Source organism: Enhydra lutris, unplaced genomic scaffold, assembly GCF_002288905.1.
Source record: "Enhydra lutris kenyoni isolate GAN:26980312 unplaced genomic scaffold, ASM228890v2 scaffoldscaffold43, whole genome shotgun sequence".
Classification (NCBI taxonomy): domain Eukaryota; kingdom Metazoa; phylum Chordata; class Mammalia; order Carnivora; family Mustelidae; genus Enhydra; species Enhydra lutris.
In genome coordinates, this window is record NW_019154127.1 from 4993987 (window position 1) to 5012194 (window position 18208).

Genomic DNA, 18208 nt, shown 5'->3' on the forward strand with positions numbered 1-18208 from the left:
AAATTTACAGGAATGGTGGATTTTCTTTGGTTACCGGAGTGCACACTTAAAATGATTCTCCGTTATTCTTTTCACTTGATCTGAAATGAGCCCCTGGAAGGTAGTCTTAAGTTCACTCCTGCACTTCGTGATCTCTCTACCTGGATCCCTTCAATTATGTCTTTGAGGAGAAGCATCCCTTTTCCTTGACGAGGTGCCCCTCTGGCATCCTCTGCCCGTCCCCCAATTTCTTTTGCCGGTGTTCCTTCCCTTGCACCAGGCTCTTCCACTTACCAGCTGCCGTGTCCTCTCAGAGTCATGGCATCTCTCTGAGACCCCAACTTCCAAATTGGTAAACTGTCTTTGCTCTTTTTTTCTTTTCTTTATTTCGGTGAAGATGAAATATGTAACAGTAAAACACTAGACTAGCACGGGGCTCACAGCAGTTGCGCCGTAAATCAGCCTTGCCGTCGTTCTTACTTAAACCATCTTCCATTTTATTCTCTTGACTACTTCATTCCCCTTTAACTACTGACTTGCTACTGTTGTCTGCCTGCTAGGACATCCTGCTCACACTCAGCCTCCTGTGCTTTCTCTTGCCCTTCATTGCTGTCACACCTGCACCACAGAAACTTGCCATCTAGCTCCTGGCCCCATTCCGTGTGACGGCACAGCCACCATACCGTGGCCTTTGCTTCCTTGTTATCCTCTACCCTGTCATTCTGGAGTCTGTGTGTTCGCCGAGTTTCTGTCACAAGGTGGGCCTGATTTTCCCTGTTTGACTGCCTTTTCCGTTTGCTTCTCTGACTTCAGGTTCCCTTGGCAGGCCACATGGTTGTGTTCCCCAGGGTCTGTTGCTCCCTTCTCCCCCTGCACCCTCCCTCCACGATGTCCCCTACTCCTGGGGCTCCAGAAGCCCTCCTATGCAGATGATCTTAAATGGGTAGTTCTAACCTGCCCTTTTGTTTCGAGCTTAAGGTTTACATCTTGAAAGGTCAGCTTGGAGGAGCTGTGGGCAACTCAAACTCAGCATATCAAATTCATCTTTTTATTGTGCCCAGTGAGCATCCACAGGTTTCCCTCTAGCTGTTAGTAACAAAACCGTCTCCCCAGCCTCCATATTTTGGGGCTCCTCCTCTGCCACGTCTCTGCCTCGCTCCCCCATTGCCATAGCTGCATCTTCTCAGGTTTATCTCCTGTAAAGTATCTTTGCTTTCACAGTTCTTCTGTATATACATACGTAAAGAGAGAGATCTGGAAAGAAGTTCACCCGAGTGTTTGAAGTCTTTGATCTCTGGGTGGTGGGGATTTTATACTGTTTCGATTTTGTTGTTTTTAACGGGCATCAGGATTTCCGTGCTCGCGTGCCCTCTCAGCCCTCCTGCGTCCTGATCATCAGCCGGCGGGACTCGTCCTAGTTACACTCACACTTTCTTGCCTTTGCTCCTGTACTCAGAGCCTGTTCCGTTGGTTCTTTGCATCTCCCAGTGTCACTTTTCAGGGCTTCTCCCAAATAAGCTTTGCTTTAGTGCATTCATTTTCCCAACCGAATGTGCCGCCTTTGACAAGCTCTCTTTGCGGCGGCTTTTTGTGTTAATTCCTTTATTAGATTGTAAGCTCCAAGAGAGCAGAGAGTGGGTCTTACTCATCCTTTTCCATGTTTGGTTATAATCTCCCTGTTTTTCTTTGGGGACAACCCCTTTTCCCACTGGCTCTGGTTCTGGTGGGATGGTCAGTCAAAGCGTTCTGCCAAGAGGATGGGATGTTCTTCCCCTGGAATTTGGATTTTGAGTCATGGGATACAAGGACTGACAGTGATTGGCGTGGATTCATCCTGGCCAAGGTGCTCTGAAGAAGCCATTTCTTAGTTCCTGCTTCCCAGATCCCTGCAGCTGCCCTGGTTCCAGAACTCTCCGAGGCCTGGTTCTTCAGATTTTCCTTCGTATCTGTGAGCTATCTCGTATCCTTACACTAAATGTCTCTCTCTTTAAATTTTAAGATAGCTAGACAGTTTCTGTTGCTTTTTTTCCCTACCAATAGAGCTGTTATGATTGGAACTGACCAGACTTAATCATTCTAGTTCATATATTGATTCTGATACGTTTTTTTCTTCTCTTTAAAAATGAAAACAAAAAAACAGCCAGAGACTGCTGCTGCTTTGAAACGTACGCTAGAAGCCCTGATGGACAGAGGGGCGATAGTGAGGAACTTGGAAAATCTGGGTGACCGAGCGCTGCCTTATAAGATTTCCGCCCACAGCCAGCAGCACAGAAGAGGAGGGTAAGTGTCTTCACGAACCTCAACAAATGGCTTTGGTAGGCTGTTAAGAATGTGTTTAGTTCACATTGGAAATGATGATAATTTCTCAGGAAATCTCTGTTGCACCAGGTGGCCTGTGGGTTCATACTCTCGTGACGTTGTGATTTAAATGGGTGCCAGTATAGCTGGTCCATAATAAACCATAACCAGAGTACAGAAACAGGTCATGCGAGGAGCAACAGGTGTATAAGCTTTTGATGGCGGGAAGCTTTTCTTGTCAACCTATTCACTGTTTCCTCCTGACATTTCTTCAGCTTTGCCTTTATAGCGCCTCAGTGAGCAATGTGCTGTCCACACACTCGGTGCATCCTTTGTAAATACTGCGGGTTGTAGGTAACAAGCACAAGGTGCTGGGAGTAATGCGTTTAATCAGCACCTGACCCACAGTAGAGAAATGGTTTTATGTAGGCCAAACAATAATCACATTCTCTGTTACGAAATTTTTTTCTCCCAAAAGTGTATAGCACCTTCCTCAAACATGTCGAAGATTTGACTCTGTAGCAGTAACGGTCCTGGTAGAAATTCTTTGTTACCAGTTTGCTTGTTGAGTTGATCTGAAGCTTCGCTGACTCCTCATGATGTTATTTTTACGCACATAATTTCTGGTTTGGAGGAGAAACCTTCTGATACTGTTGAGTTTCCTAGAAGTACTGATAGAGAAGATGGAAATCAGTGGTTAGTAGTGGGGAAGTCCAGGAGCTGAAGACTCCATTCTCCCACTGGTGCTTGCCAGCTGTGTGGCCTTCACCAAGTCTTCAACTTCTCTGATTCCTGTTTCCGTGGATACTGAACTCAGGTGGTCATTCTCCCATCCTTGTTGTCGTGGGGATCAAATGAGATCATTGCTCGATGTGCTGTAGGGATGGTGCCGCTGCTGTCCACGCAGAGCCGGGGGTCTGTGCCAGTGCCGGCCACGGGAGAGGCCTGCGTGCGGTCCCACCTCACACTGCGGTTAAGCCTCTGCCGACGTGCGGCACATACTGCAGATCTCCTCTTCTGATTGCCTCACCCTGTTCTGTGCTGGCGTTCAGCTTCTTGAGAACACCTCTGAAGAGAGTGCCTGCACCGTTGCTAGGCAACTTGAAATGCACAGTGGCCATTCCTCTTCCACGATTGGAAGAGAGAGGATGGAGATTGCCTGTGTAACGTTTTTTTTTTAAACTTAACCACAAAAGGGTTTCATTTTAACAGCAAAGCCATGAGTCCTTTTGCCTTTTTGTTCAGAGAGGAGCATGTAAAATTTAGCTAAGGATTATTAGCTAGGTTCTTGGTTGGAAAGCACTGAACAGGAAGAGAAACCCCTTCCCTCATTTGTGTGCTTTCAAGGATGTGCACTAGGAGTGCTTTCTTCTGCCCCTTTTCCAAGGAGAATTTGTTGAGGGTTGGTGTGACCAGCATTCTAGAATTTGCACTTCTTGCAAGTGCTTGGTTAATGCTGCTGCTGCTGTCTGAGGACCACACTTTGAGAACTGCTGTGCTGACTCATTAGTTGTCAGGCCTCTGTGTGCAGTGCTGGATTGGGTGGTGCTGTTTTTCTTTTGTGGATGGAATAAATTCAGATCCTGGAAGAACCCCCCTGGAACTAAGCCCAAACTGCTGAAACACTTAGCCCCACGTTCCGGATTCCCGACAAGGGGCATGTGCCCCACCAAGGACTCTTGCTGTCACTTTGTTCATTCACATTTAACGATTTTATCTCTGGTCCTTTTACTCTCAGACTCCTCAGCAAAGGAGGAGTAACATTCGTAAAGGGTAATATATATGTGTATTGTATATAGACACAGGACCTCCCTCCTAGTTGGGGAGGTTCATGGTGTAAGCTTGGTTTTCTGGTATTAATCAATGTCTGGTATGTATTTGTTTAAGGTAGTGTTTTCCAAAGTGTAGTCTCTGAAATACTAGTTAGATACACTCTACCAAAAAATGGGGTGTGTGTGTGTGTGTGTGAGAGAGAGAGAGAGCGAGCGAGCGTGAGCAATTAGATATGGGATCCTTTGGAGAGTCTGATCCCTTCTGGAGATGCGCAACGTATGTGAGTGTAATAATGGTGAGAAGCCCTTCAGTAAGTTGCCTTCATTTATCAACTTTGACTGTTACCTTTTATTTTTATAATACTCATTACTATTCTTCACAGTGACTTTTGATTAAAGAGGACATGAGAGATGAGAGGCTAATGTATTTTGGAGTTACCGGGGGGTAAAGATTTAAACTTGAGTGGTGTGTCAGATGTCTGTAGTGTGGAGCTTAAGGGTAGTCTGATATTCTCCTGACTTCAGCCAGCCCTCCCCTCGGGTCACTCCCCACCGTGATGTTTCTACCAGGCTTTTTGTGCATTTGGTAAGGCCTGTGTGTGCCTTGCACACAGCCACATCAGGGGTCACAAACATGTTTTAAGTGGATTATATGCCAGGATTATGTGCTGGGTGCTGGAAAGGCTCAAGTTTTCGAAGTGATTAAGAAGAAACAGCGGACTTGTTTGTTGTAAACTTAGCATTCGAAAGTTTTTAACTCTTGGAACATCCCTGGAGGCATGGCATATATCTATTCAGTGAGGCACTGGTTTGAGTCCTGGGGTTGGTATATGAGAGCCAGTTGTTTTTAGCTGACTAACGAGTGAGCCTAGATGTCCTCCAAGAATGCACATCACACTGTGGTACTGTTGGTATTATGTGTTTGTTGTTCTTACATTTTATGGGAGGAAATGTCTATCCTGGTGGTATTCCTAGGTCTCTGGATGGTTCTTGTGATCCGTTGTGGTTCCTGGTCACAAGGAGTTTTCTGTTGAGTCAGGGACATGCTTGCACATTGCTGACCTAGGCACTGGCCAGAGAGATACCCGGGCAGGGGCCTGGCACAGCAGCGACCACCCGGCCTGGCTGACAGCCCGTCTCTGCCACGGTTACTTCCCGTGTTGTTGGGGGATTGCCTCTGTCCTTCTCCATCCTTGCCCGGGTGGGTAGAAAAGTGCATAGGTAGGAGAGATACTGCTGCCTCAGGGTTATGTAGGGGGTCTCCCCGGGGGAGGAGGTGGTACCTGGTGTTGATTGCTGTATCAGGTCTCTGACCGGTATATGCCAAAAAATCAAGTACGCGTGTGGTATTCCACATATTAGTTAAGTTGTGCCCCAGGTGATGTGAATTAGACCAGGAAGGAGTTAACCAGATGTCCCCTTTGCTCTTTGGGCACGTTGGGGTGGTTGGGAGGTTTGGGTCTTCTGGACCAGATTCTAGATGGAGGATTTGGCCTTACTAAACACCTGTTGTCTCTAGGAAGTGTCTGGAAATGATTGGAGCCTGACGCAGGCTGGGGGGAGGCAAGTGGGGGGTGGGTCTTATACGTTCTGAGATTCATTCTCAGCTCTGGATTTGCTTTGGTCTCCTGGGGACCCGTTGATTTTCCCTACTTGGTACCTTCAGATGCTCACCTTTTTCACCTCGGAGCAAGGGAGAGTTGGCGTGGAAGATGCTTACTGTAGACCTCAGAGTCTGAAAGGTGATGATGTGACATGTGCAGAGGGGAGCAGTGGTGGGCTGGCTAAAGAGGGACAGGCATTTTCTGAGTCGTGGTGTCAGGCGCTGGCTGCCAGAAGCGCTCCGGTGTCAGACTTCAGGGCTGCCCGGACTAGCGTAAGGCTCTCTCTCCACTAGATGGGGCTGGGCTGAGACTCATCGGGCTTTCTGGTAGAGGAGAGACAGCCGTAGTACACACTGTGGTCCATAGTTCCGTGCTGGGCTTGTGCTTGTTTGGAAAAGGATGCCCCCGACGGGCTTTGGCCGTTCCTAGCAGGTCCGATTTTACTGCGTGGAGATGGAACTTAGTGCAGAAGGCGTGTGTGAAGGAACACTTACGTGCTGAAGGAGGTTTTTCTTGCCTGTTTTGTCCCTTTCTCCATTCTCTTCTGTTTTGAAACGTGAATAGGTGCTTATAAGATCTGCTGGCCTACATGTAAGATGCCCTTCTATTTACGGGTAAGCGGAACGGTAAAAATAACCGGCTCTGTGGTGAATCATGGAATTTTACTGACTCGCTCCCCAAACGTGTCTGCAGCTTTACTCCAAGAGAGCTTCTGGCACCCGCTCTAGAGGGGATTGAGGCTTCTCTGTAGTTTTCCTGTTAGCTGACGTTTCCATGTTCTCGTGCTTTCCTGCCAGCAGTAGGCCCAGGCCAGCCTCCTGACCCCGTTCCTGTGCGCGAAGGTGCTCCACAGCTGGGTTTCAAGGCAGAGCTACTGTGGCCTTGGAAGGTTCCTTTTTAGTGGCAGCGTCTCGAGATTTGTAAGAGTTCTCCACTAGGTTTAGTGGTTTTAAAAATGTATGAGACCCAACAGATATAAAAAGAAATAGGGCTTTTCCATGCAGAGGGTTTCTTGGTTTTAAGGTGAAGAATTCACTGTCTCAGTGAAGTCTGAAGCCAGCAAGGTTTAACTGATACGGTCTGGAAACTGGCATTCAGACAGATCTGTTTCCTCCCCTCCGAAAGGCTGGAAGATGCTGGAAGATGCTTCATGGCATCAAATCCCTCCCATCCCCCTCCTCCAGCCCCCACCCACCGTGAGCCACTGAGCGCTTCAGTGGAAATTTCCACTTGTCTGCTAGGGGGAAGGGGAGGCTGTGAGTGTGCGACTGTGTCTGAGAGAAACAGAAACAAAGACTATCACTCAAATTCAGGCAGGCGCTTTTACGCCAAACTTGTAAATAACAGGGTTAAGACAAAAGTGAAATAAAAAACAAATAATGACCTTTAAGTGTAGGAACACTGCATGGAGACACATATCTTCCCTCAACAACCTGGGGGCAGGCGGAGGGGGTGGGTGGGTGGTGACAGCTTAGGCAGAAGGTGACTGAGGGAGACTGGGGCTGGGACCCAGGGAGGAGGAGTGAAAGGCCAGGGAGAGCTGCGGGCGCCCTCGGCAAGCCCGTGCTGTGCATGCAGCGTTCTTGGGGGTGTCATTTTCCGGGATTGGGTCGTCTGTCCTGGGGGGGCCGTTCTCTGGGTCTTCTTCGATCCCTGGGGTTTCAGTCACGGTGGCGGAGAGATTGGGAATGTTAAGTGTCTTAAGAAATAAAAAGGAGGGTCCGTTAGCACCTCGAACACCACGTGGGCAGGTTCTAGCTGGGAAACCGTTCCCTCCACCTTTAGAACACGGGACTCTGAGCTGGGGGTCGCATCAGTGTATGGAACCTCTGTTTGTACTTTGTCTCCTTGCCTCTAGCTGCCATCTCTCTACTTCCAGTTCGGCAGAGTTGGTGCTGCGTAAATGTTAAGTGCTTTTCTGTAGGCGAAAGAGAGGCTTGGGTAAAGCTGATTTCTACCTCGTAGATGAAGCGTGATTCTATAATTAGAACCACACATGGGAAACCACACCTTTCAATGTAAACACTGCTGGGCTTTGTATTTAAGGCAGGGGTGATCCTGACATTAGCCCCGGCGGCCCCATGTGCAGGACCACTTCACGGTGCCACCGAGCAGCCGATTGAACGATCTAATAAGACTGTAGATGGCTAAACGGGGCTTTCCAGAATGATTTGTCCACGCACTGATTTAATTGTTGATTAGAGAATGGAAAACTGTTTGGAGACCTTTTTTCCTTTTTCAGAAAGCCGGCTTTGAGGTATGTCAAGGCACATGCAATTGTAGTCAAAATTCTCAACTATTCTCTAAATTGTGAGGATGGAGATAAGAAAGAGTCCACATGTGTTGCGAGTTTAGTCTTGGTTTTGGTTCTGCCTAGCTTGGTTAGGGTAGAAGTAAAGGTGGGTATTGAATTGTGGTTCTTGAATCCTCTCGATCCTCCCCTCTTAGGGCCAGGCTGACGGTGGGGCAGAGGGCTCTCGAATTCCCCTGGAGACTGAGACATTCCTCTTTTGCTCCCTTCCCTGAACAGCCGCTCATGTGAGTTTCAGAATGGCTTCTCCGGGGTAGCCTTCAGGATGTAAAGAGTAGGGGCCAGGGGAATTCAAGGTCATTTTTTTCAGCTTAATAGTTGTGGACCTGTGTGGTCACAGGATGGGGATCCTTGCTGGCATCAGAGGCTGCTGAACCCACTACTCTAACAGGCTGTTTGTAGGCTCACTTTCTTCAGATGCCAAAATGGAAAAAGGCAGGGCTGCGCTCTGTATGCTGTCATGTCACCATCATTCCTCGGGTCATCCTTCTGTGGTTAGAAAAGCCCAGCAGCCGGGAGTCAGATGTCCATTACTGTCATTTCCAGAGCCTCCTGCAGGACTGGGGGACTTGTATAAAGAGTGGGACCCTGGTCTGACAGCACAGTAGCCCTGTGACCACTCTCTCCAGTGGGACTAAATGTTTTGGGAGGTCAGGGCCATACGTACCTCCTTTTTAGCCTCTTTTTGAGGTCTGCCCTTAATAGGTGTTCACGGACCAGTTAAGTTTGTCCGCTTACCTGAAAACAAACAAAATATACACATATATAAATGCATATATATTGGCAACGCCCAGGAATTGGTCATGGCCTTTTCTGTATGGGAAAGCCGTCATGGGCTGTTGACCTGTGTGCTTGGGCCACTAAGCCATGTGGAGATTGAGTTTGTCCTCGATTTCTGCTTGGCTCCCCCGTGGTGGGGAGAGACCACTTCATGCCCTGGATGGGGCTTAGCTGGAGGCTGAGAGCTTCAGCTTTCAGCCAGGAGTGGTGACTACAGTAAGATCTGCCCATCTCTGAAGCTACTTGCCCTCTTCTCTATTTTGCTGGTGGTTCATTTTTGTGGAAATTTCCACAGTATAAAAAGGAGCATGGGAGTAGAAGCAGTCTTTGCCCACACGAGCCCTAGGCACAGATCAGCGGGGTGATAAGCGTGAAATGACTGTCACTGCTGGAGTTGTGGGCACAAACCTATCTGCATTTTGGCCTTGCTCTTGTTTAGGTTTGGTTGCTAGCGGGAGTATCATGCCTGGGGGAGGGAAGGCACACTGCGTAGAAGGTAAAGGCCGGAAATGTTTTTATAGTAACAGGGATCTTTTAGAAGCCCAGTTATAGTTAAATCTTAGGATGTTTAGGCCTTTTTCTGGGTAGGATTTCTTACCCTTGAGAAGCCTCTAGAGGCTGCAGGTACCAAGAGATGTGGTTGACAGAGTGTGGAACTGTCGGGTCTGCTTTTTACCCTGTGTCCTGGAGCAGATCTGTTCCCCCATTCCCTTATAAGCACAGTCCGGTTGGACCGCCTTGTCTCTGGTCCTCTCCACCACTTACATTCTGTGATTCTGTAGCCACTGGCCCCAAAGCTAGTGTGGCTACTTTCCTGGAGTGAAAAGACCTGCTTTGTTAGAATCCTGGCTGCTGCCACTTAGTAGCTGAGTGACCTTGAGCTAATGCCTTAATCGTTATAAAACTCAAAGGAGGCCATGTGTGGGAGGACCACTTTAAAAACTACTAGAGCAGTAGTGTTGCTAGGAGAGGGCTCCTGGACCGAAACCACACACAGCACCATTTCCTCCTCTTCCATTTTCTGAATTGCCACACGGAGTGGAGCATCTACTTCCTGTTCGTCTTCTTCCTCAGAAGCTGTTTAAAAGATGTGAGAGCACTTTGAAAACTAGAAAGCTCTCTCTATGTAAGACACTTGCTTTTAATTCCTGAAATAAGAGGTCTCTTCTTTTTTTTCTTTAAGATTTTGAATTATTTATTTATTTGATAGAGATCACAAGTAGGCAGAGAGAGAGAGAAGCAGCAGCGAGCCCGAAGTGGGGCTCGATCCCAGGACCCTGGGATCATGACCTGAGCCGAAGGCAGAGGCTTAACCCACTGAGCCACCCAGGCACCCCAGAAATAAGAGGTTTCTGATAGTAGCCGGCCTCTAGCTTCCATCCTTGGGTAGTCTTTTTACCCTTATCACGAAATGGTATCCAAAAGCTTTGGGGGTCTTTCTTAGGATGACTTGGTGAGTGCTCGTGTGTGCACATTGTTGTTCAGGAAGACTGCGTGAGACTTGATTTGTGGGCAGTCGAGTGGTTGTTGGCAACTGCACACCCACTCTTTCTCTTAAAAACATGTTTAGACACCGACGCTAGCCCACAAAAATTCCTCTGGTACAGTTGAATGGAAAATGGGAGAAAACAATGGTTGCTGAACCCCAGGTAGGGTATCGAATAACTTGAATACTTGACTGCTGGAGCAGGCTTAACTGGAGAGCAGGAGCCCCCTGCGGACTTTCTGGAAGGAGGCGGGTACTTCCCAGGACTGGCAGTGGTGATTGCCCGGGTTATAGAGTGCCCAGAGCATGTCAGGCCCTTGCTAAGCACTCGCCTGCATATTACCCCATGTGTAACACGTGGCATTTCACCAGCGCACTGCCTCAGGCCTTTGGTGCAGGGCTTTAGGTAATAAAAGAGGAAGACTATTTTAGGGAACCTAGACAAAGGGCAAGGGAAGAGGAAGGAGCTATAGAGTCAGCTATGGTGGGAATATTGGTGAACGGGGTGGAGGTCATAACTTGTCGGTGATAGTTTGGAGGGACACTTTGATGAATACGAAATGAAAGAACAAATGAATAAAATCAAAGAAAGAAATGCCGGGGCTGTGCTGAGTGCGAGAGTTCCCTGCCCTGGCCACCAGGCGGCCAGAGTTACTGCAGGCTGGCAGTCAGATGGAGGGCTGGGGACTGGCAAAGAGAAATTTAAGATTGATCACAACTGACTTTTTAGGCTCTGTTGCAGAGCCTTACTCAAGGTAAGTAATCAGTAATTAAATGTTGAACAAATGAGCAGTTCTTAAGTTGGGTGATTGCAAACCTAGTCCCTTTTATATGGAGTAGAAATAAACAAGTGGAATTGTGTTTTGGAAAATTTGGCCATTTGGTGTATAATTTTCAGAGTAAGCCCAAATGGTAATCTCATCAGTGAGCAAATGTTACGAGTTACTTCCTCGAGAAGTTTGCCTGATGATGGAAGAGTTCATACCATTTTTTAAAAAAAAGATTTTATTTATTTGAGAGAGCGAGCGAGAAGGAGCAGGGGGAAGGGCAGAGGCAGAGGCAGAGGGAGAAGCAGACTCCCCACTGAGGAGGTAGCCCAGCGTGGGGCTCGATTCTGGGTCTCTGGGACCATGACCTAAGCCGAAGGCAGTTGCTTAGCCAACTGAGACACCCAGGCACCCCTACACTATTTTAAAAATAAGATTAATTTATTTATTTTAGAGAGAGGGTGGGCAGGGAAGGGGCAGAAGGCTGACGGAGAGAGAGAATCCTCATGCAGACTCCCCTGCTCAGTGCAGAGCCTGACATGGAGTTCGCTCCCACAACCCTGAGATCATGACCTGAGCTCAAACCAAGAGGTGGATGCTTAACCAGCTGAGCCACCCAGGCACCCCAGTTTATGCTATTTTTATTTAATTTCTTGAGAAACTCTGGGAGTCTTTGTTATCTGTAGTTGCTCTCTCATCACCATTACCCAAATCAAATCATTCACCAAGTCCTGCCCATTCAGCTTTTTATGCACCATTATTAAATCAACAGCTTTGATTTATATAGATATAATTAACAACACAATAAACTGCACATGAAGTGTATACTTTAATAAGGCTTGACACACACATATATATCTCTGTGAAATCACTACAATCAAGATAATAAATAAATTGGTCACTCTGTAATTTCCATCTCGTGTCCTGTGATCATTCCCTCCACTCATTCCCATCTCTAACAACCAGAGGTCTGCTTTCTTTCTTTGTAGATTAGTTTATATTTCATAGAATCTTACTTAAATAAAGTCAGAGAGCATGTGCCCTTTTTTATACCGATTTCTTTGCACCAGCAAAAGTATTAGGAGATTCATTTATATCGGTAGCTTATTCCTTTTTATGCCGTTGTATGGACATACCACAGTTTATCAGTTGTGGTAAAAACTGACCATGTTTGGTTTCCAAACCAAACAAACCATGTTTGTTTGTTTGTTCCAGACCAAAACAAACCATGTTTGGTTTCTTTTAAAGACTTTATTTATTTATTTGACAGAGATCACAGGTAGGCAGAGAGGCAGGCGCAGAGAGTGTGGAACGCAGGCTCCCTGCTGAGCAGAGAGCCTGATTCGGGACTTGATCCCAGGACCCTGAGATTATGGCCTGAGCCGAAGGGAGAATCTTAACCCACTGAGCCTCCCAGGTGACCCCAGTTGACGTGTTGATGAATATATGTGTCATTTCCAGTTTGGGATTGTAAGTAGAGCCATAGTGAACATTCACATACAAGTTGTTGTGTGGACTAATGCTTTAATTTTCTTGGATGAATACCTAGGAGTAGAAGGGCTTGATCACAACAGCAAGTGTATGAACTTTTAAGAAAATACCGAAACAGTTGTATCATTTTGCGTTCCCGCTAGCAGTGTATGAGAATGCCGGTTGCTCTGTATCCTCACTAACACGTGGTACGGTCAGGCTTTTTTTGATTTTAGCTGTTCTAGTAGGTATCTCCTCGTGGTTTTAATTTGAATGTCTCTAATGTATTAAGCATCTTTGGCAGGTGCTTCTTTGCCATAATATATCTTTGGTGAAATGCCTGTTCAAATTTTATGTGCATTTTTTAAAAATTGGGGATTTTTAAAGTAAATTTTGAGTTTTTTATATTCTAGAAACAAGTCCTTTATCGGACATGTGATTTGCAAATCCCAGTCTGTGGTTTGTCTTTTTATTATCTTAATAGTATCAGAGAACAGTGTTTAGTTTTGATGAAGTCTAGTTTATTGAATTTTTGTTTATGGATTTTGCTCTTAGTGCTGTCTAAAGTTTCTTTGCTTAACTGAAGGTCATAAAAGTTTTCTCCTGTGTTTCTTTCTAGTGTTACAGCTTTATACTTTATATTTAGATCTGTGTTAAAGTTTGAGTCAATTTTTGTATATGATACAAGTATGGATCAAAGTTAATTTTTTTTGCACACAGATAGGGAATTGTTCAGCACCATTTGTTGAAAAGACTGTCCTCTTTCTCTTTGAGTTGCCTTTACGCCTTTGCCAAAATTCAGTTGTGCATGTCTGTATTTTGTGCATATATGTATGGATCTATTTCTGGACTCTGTTCTGTTGAGCTGTTTGTGTATCTTTGTACAAATACCATACTGCCTTGATTACCATAACTTTTCTTATAAAGTCTTAAAATCAGGTAGTGTTAATCCTTCAACTTTATTCTTGATATCAAAGTTGTTTTGGTTGTTGTGGGTCCTTTGAATTTCCCTGTGTAGCTTAGAAACAGTTCATCAATTTCTAACAAAAATGTCTTAGGATTTTGATTGGGATCCCTGGGAATTTATAGATCAGTTTTGGAGAACTGGCATCTAAATAAATTTGAATCTTCCTACCCATGAACAAGGTGTATCTCCATTTATGTCATTTTTCTTTAATTTCTTTTAGTAATGGTTTATGGTTTTTAGTGTACAGGTCTTGCACATCTTTTGTCAGATTTATCCTCAGGTATTTCATATTTAATTTCAAGGTGTGATTATTTGTTGCTAGTATATAGGAAATGCAGTTGATTTGTGTAGACTGCAACCTTGCTAAACTCACATATTATTTCTAGGATCTTTTTTGTAAATTTCTTGGGTTCTTCTATATACACAATCATTTCATCTGTAAATACAGATAATTTTAGCTACTTCCTTATCAATCTGGATGCCTTTACTTTTTACTGCCTTATTGCACTGGCAAAAACCTCCAGTAAAATGTGGACTAGAAATGGTGAGAGTAGACACCCTTGTTTATTCTCAGTCTTGGAAAAGCATTAGGACTTTGACCAGTTGGTATGATGTTAGTTACATGTTTTGCAAAGATATCCTTTGTAACAAAAGGTTGAAGAAGTTCCCCTGTATCCCTACTTTGCTGAGAGTTTATCAGGAATTGGATATGGAATTTTGTTAAAGCTTTTTTTTTTTTTTTGCTTCTATTGGAATGATCACATGATACAGTTTTTCTTTTCTTTTTATTATGTTGTTAGCCAGCATATAGTATGTCATTAGTTTCTGATGTAATGTTCAGTGATTCATTAGTTGTGTATAACACCCAGTGCTCATCATAATATGTGCCCTCCTTAATACCCATGTTAAGGTTTTTCTTTTTTAGTTCGTTAATATGGTGATTTACATTGATTAATTTCAGGTGTTAAACCAGTCTTGCTTTCTATGATAAACTCTGCTTGACCATGATGTATTATTCTTTGCATATATTTCAGTAGTCCATTTGCTAAAAATTTTTTTTTTCATTTATGGTTGTGAGAGATATTGATCAGATTTTTTCTTTTCTTGTAATGTCTTTGTCTGATTTTGGCATCAGGGTAATGTTGGCCTCATAGAACAAATTGGGAAGTGTTGTCCTATTTTCTGAACCAGTTTGTATCAAAATTGGTGTGTTTTTCCTCAAACGTTTGGCAGAATTCACTGGTGAAGCCATTTAGGGCTTTGGTTTTCTTTGTGGAAAGTTTTTGTTGTTGTTGTTGTTTTGTTGTTTTTTCTTTTAAAGATTTTATTTATTTATTTGACAAAGAGAGAGCACACGTAGTCAGAGCAGCAGGCAAAGAGAGAGGGGGAAAAGAGAGAGGGGGAAGCAGGCTCCCTGCTGAGCAGAGAGCCTGATGTTGAGGGGCTCGATCCCAGAACCCTGGGATCATGACCTGAGCCAAAGGCAGAGACTTAACCCACTGAGCCATCCAGGCGCCCCTGTGGAAAGGTTTTTAACTACACATTTGATTTCTTTAATAGATACAGGGCTATTCATGTTACCTACTTTTTGGAAAAAGTTTTGGTAGTTTATATTTTTCAAGAAATTTAAGTTGTCAAATTTACTGCAAAATTTGTTTATAATAGTCTTTTCCATTCTTTTATTATCTGTAAAATTTGTATCCATTTCACCTCTGTCTTTCCTGAATATTAGTAATTTGTCTCTTACCCTTTTCTACTGATCGGTCTGACTAGAGGTGGATCAATTTTACTGGTTTTAGTGAACTAGTGTTTGGTTTCATTGATGGTCTCTATTGTTTTTCTGTTTTCTGCTTCAGAGATTTCTGCTCTGATCTTTATTCTTTTTTTTTTTTTTTTTCCTTTTCTTTTCTCTCTTTTTTTCCCCCCTCGGTCTTATTTGTGTTTGTAATTTGTTCTTTTTTTTTTTTTTTTTTTTTAAGATTTTATTTATTTATGTGACAGAGACAGCAAGAAAGGGAACATGGGTGGGGGGAGTGGGAGAGGGAGAATCAGGCTTCCCACTGAGCAGGGAGCCTGATGCAGGGCTCTGGGCTCAGATCCCAGGACCTTGGGATCATGACCTCAGCTGAAGGCAGAGGCTTAACGACTGAGCCCCCAGGGACTCTATTCTTTCTTGTAGTTTCTTAAGGTGGAAGTTTTGAGGCTTTTCCTTTCTTACATAGGTGTTTAGTGCTATAAATTTCCTGCTTTAAGTGGCATTCCCCAAACTTTGATTTGTTGTTTTCGTTTTCATTCAGTTGACATTCCCTTTTGATTTTTTCTTTGACCCATAAGCTATTTAGATTTATGTGTAGTTTCCGAGTATTTGGGGATTTCCCCAAGTGTCTTCTGTGAGATTCTAATCCCTTTTGATTTATTGAGACTCATTTTGTGGCCCAGAATATGGTTGACTTTGGTAACTGTTCTGTTGGCCACAGTGAACAGTGCGCCTCCTGCTCTCCTTGTTTGGAGGGTTTTATAAACATCAGATCCGGCTGGTTGATGGTGCTGCCCGCTCTTTCGATATCCTGGCTGATTTTTGGTATACTGCTTTTATCGATTACTGAGAAATATTAAGTCTCCAACCAGAATTATGGACTTGTTTATTTCTCTTTTCAGTTCTGTTCGTTTTTACTTCCTGTATGATGAAGCTCTTTTGTCTGGTACTTGCACGTTTAGGGTTGTTGTGTCTTCTTGGTGAGCTAATCATTATACATTACCTGTTTTTATCCCTGGTAATTTTCTTTGATCTGCAATCTGCATTGGTATTACTGTAGCCACTCGAGCTTTCTTTAGATTAGTGTTTTTGCACGGTGTATGGTTTTCTGTCCTTTCAGTTGTAATAATTGTTTACTTGAATAACTTTCCCACTAGGCTCAGCTAAGGGTGAATGTTCACCTGGGAAGTGGTTTTTTATGTTTTGAACTCTCTTTGTTACGGAATTACACAAAATGTCATCCCTTTTCTCCTAACTCCCTTGTCGAATCTGTCCATTTTCACTTTGGTCTCTTCTGCTTTCTGTAAGAATCCTACCTTCCGTGCTAACACTACCCCTTTCGGGGTTTACTGGGGACCTGGTGTGTGTTAGCCTCTGTTCAGGGTGCTGGGATGGAGCAGCAGAGTCCGTCCTAGGGCAGTTACGTTGTAGTGGGATGAGACAGACCGTAAACAGCTGTGTCCTGCAGCGTGGTACTGAGCGCCGTGGGACGCAGTGAGGCACTGAGTAGGGCGGAGGGAGTACGGCGGCTGTCGGGCAGGCAAGGGGGGCTGCTTCAGGAGATGTGATCAGAGAGGACCTAGACGTGATGGAAGTGAGGCCTGAGCTCTGTGGAACTCGGGCGAAGAACATTTCCGGCAGAAGGAACAGTGAGTGCAAAGACCTAGGAAGGGAACATGCTTGGGGAGGAGAGTGTGGCTAGAACAAAGTATGCAATGTCAGAGGTCACCTCAGCCAGCTGGAACGTTGCAGAATTCTGAACTACAGCACCGAAAACTGCCCTTTCGCGGCCCTGTGGTTCAAACCGAACAGTGCAAGGGAGGCTTCGACTTTAGAATTGAGAGGCGGGCGCGGGCAGGGAGGAGGGCTGTTTCTTCCTTTGTAACACCGCCCAGCCGAGCCGATGAAGTTGTCCATGTGGTAACAGTGGGCTGGATGAGATGGCCTTCTAGATCAGTCTGCTGCGAGTGGAGGAATGCTCGGTTCTTTGCCTTACCCAGGATTCCCGTGACTTTGCTTCTGTTGTCAGCTCTCGAATGTGCAGGACAGTCTTAAACAAATCCCAGGCCTTCCAGAACCTTTTCCCTTGTTTGTGAAATGTGGCTGTTGGTAGGTCCTGTGCCTCTCAGGTGTATTAAGTTACTTGCAAAATCCTTTAGGAAATGAGAAGACTAACCTAATGTTTTCTCAAAAATGGTTTGAGAAATTCAGCCTCGTTGGCTAGAACACTCTTCTTCCTTAGACACATAACCTTATTATACCTTCTGTTCTCCGCACTCTAATGTCACACGCTTCCAGCTACCACAGAGTTCGTTCGGATTCAGATTCTCCCGAGATTGGAAGGGGACCGGCCATAGGGAAGAGGGAAGCTGGGCAAACACTTCTGGTCAGCTGGTTGTTTCTGTTTTGACAGGGGCATGCATGTGTTTTCACGGAGCTGATTTTATCTGGCGAGCAGTAGAGTACAAGCGTTGACCCAGCAGTGGGAGTGTTGCACTGTAGCGCGCAGGAACTCACAGACCTCTATTTTGTTGCAGGTATTTCTTGGTGGACTTTTATGCACCAGCCACAGCTGTCCAGAGCATAATGGAACATTTGTCCCGAGACATTGATGTGATTAGACCGAATGTTGTAAAACACCCTCTGACCCAGGAAGTGAAAGAGTGTGAGGGGATTGTCCCTGTCCCACTCGAAGAAAAACTGTATTCCACAAAGAAGAGGAAGTGAGAAGATTTACCACATTTTAGCTTTGTATTTAATTCTCTCACTTTTGAGTGCCATGGATTAAAAATTTACAAACTTGATGCTTATCTGAGTGTTACGGGTGCCACTTGATTTTTCCAAGGAATTTCTAGCTCTCGAACGCCCTTGCAGTGTACAGCTGGGGGAATGGCTTGCTTAGAGCCACTTTGTCATCTGAGGTGCAGGACACCATATTTGATTTACTTTCACTAATGTAATTTCTTTATCGAGGAGGGCTTTGCCCTCTAACAATGCTGACACCATTTTGCAGAGCAA

General features: G+C 45.0%; 1 protein-coding gene across 1 annotated transcript in view; it reads left to right on the forward strand.

The window, feature by feature from the left end:
- LOC111155640 (mitochondrial ribosomal protein S6) overlaps positions 1-18000 on the forward strand; it is a 66787-nt gene extending 48787 nt beyond the window's left edge. Inside the window, exons 2-3 of the mRNA XM_022515912.1 lie at positions 2120-2259; positions 17728-18000. Coding sequence (XP_022371620.1) covers positions 2120-2259; positions 17728-17917 — 330 coding nt within the window. The 3' untranslated portion in view covers positions 17918-18000. The remainder of the gene's footprint in view (positions 1-2119; positions 2260-17727) is intronic.
- Positions 18001-18208: the final 208 nt, after the last annotated feature.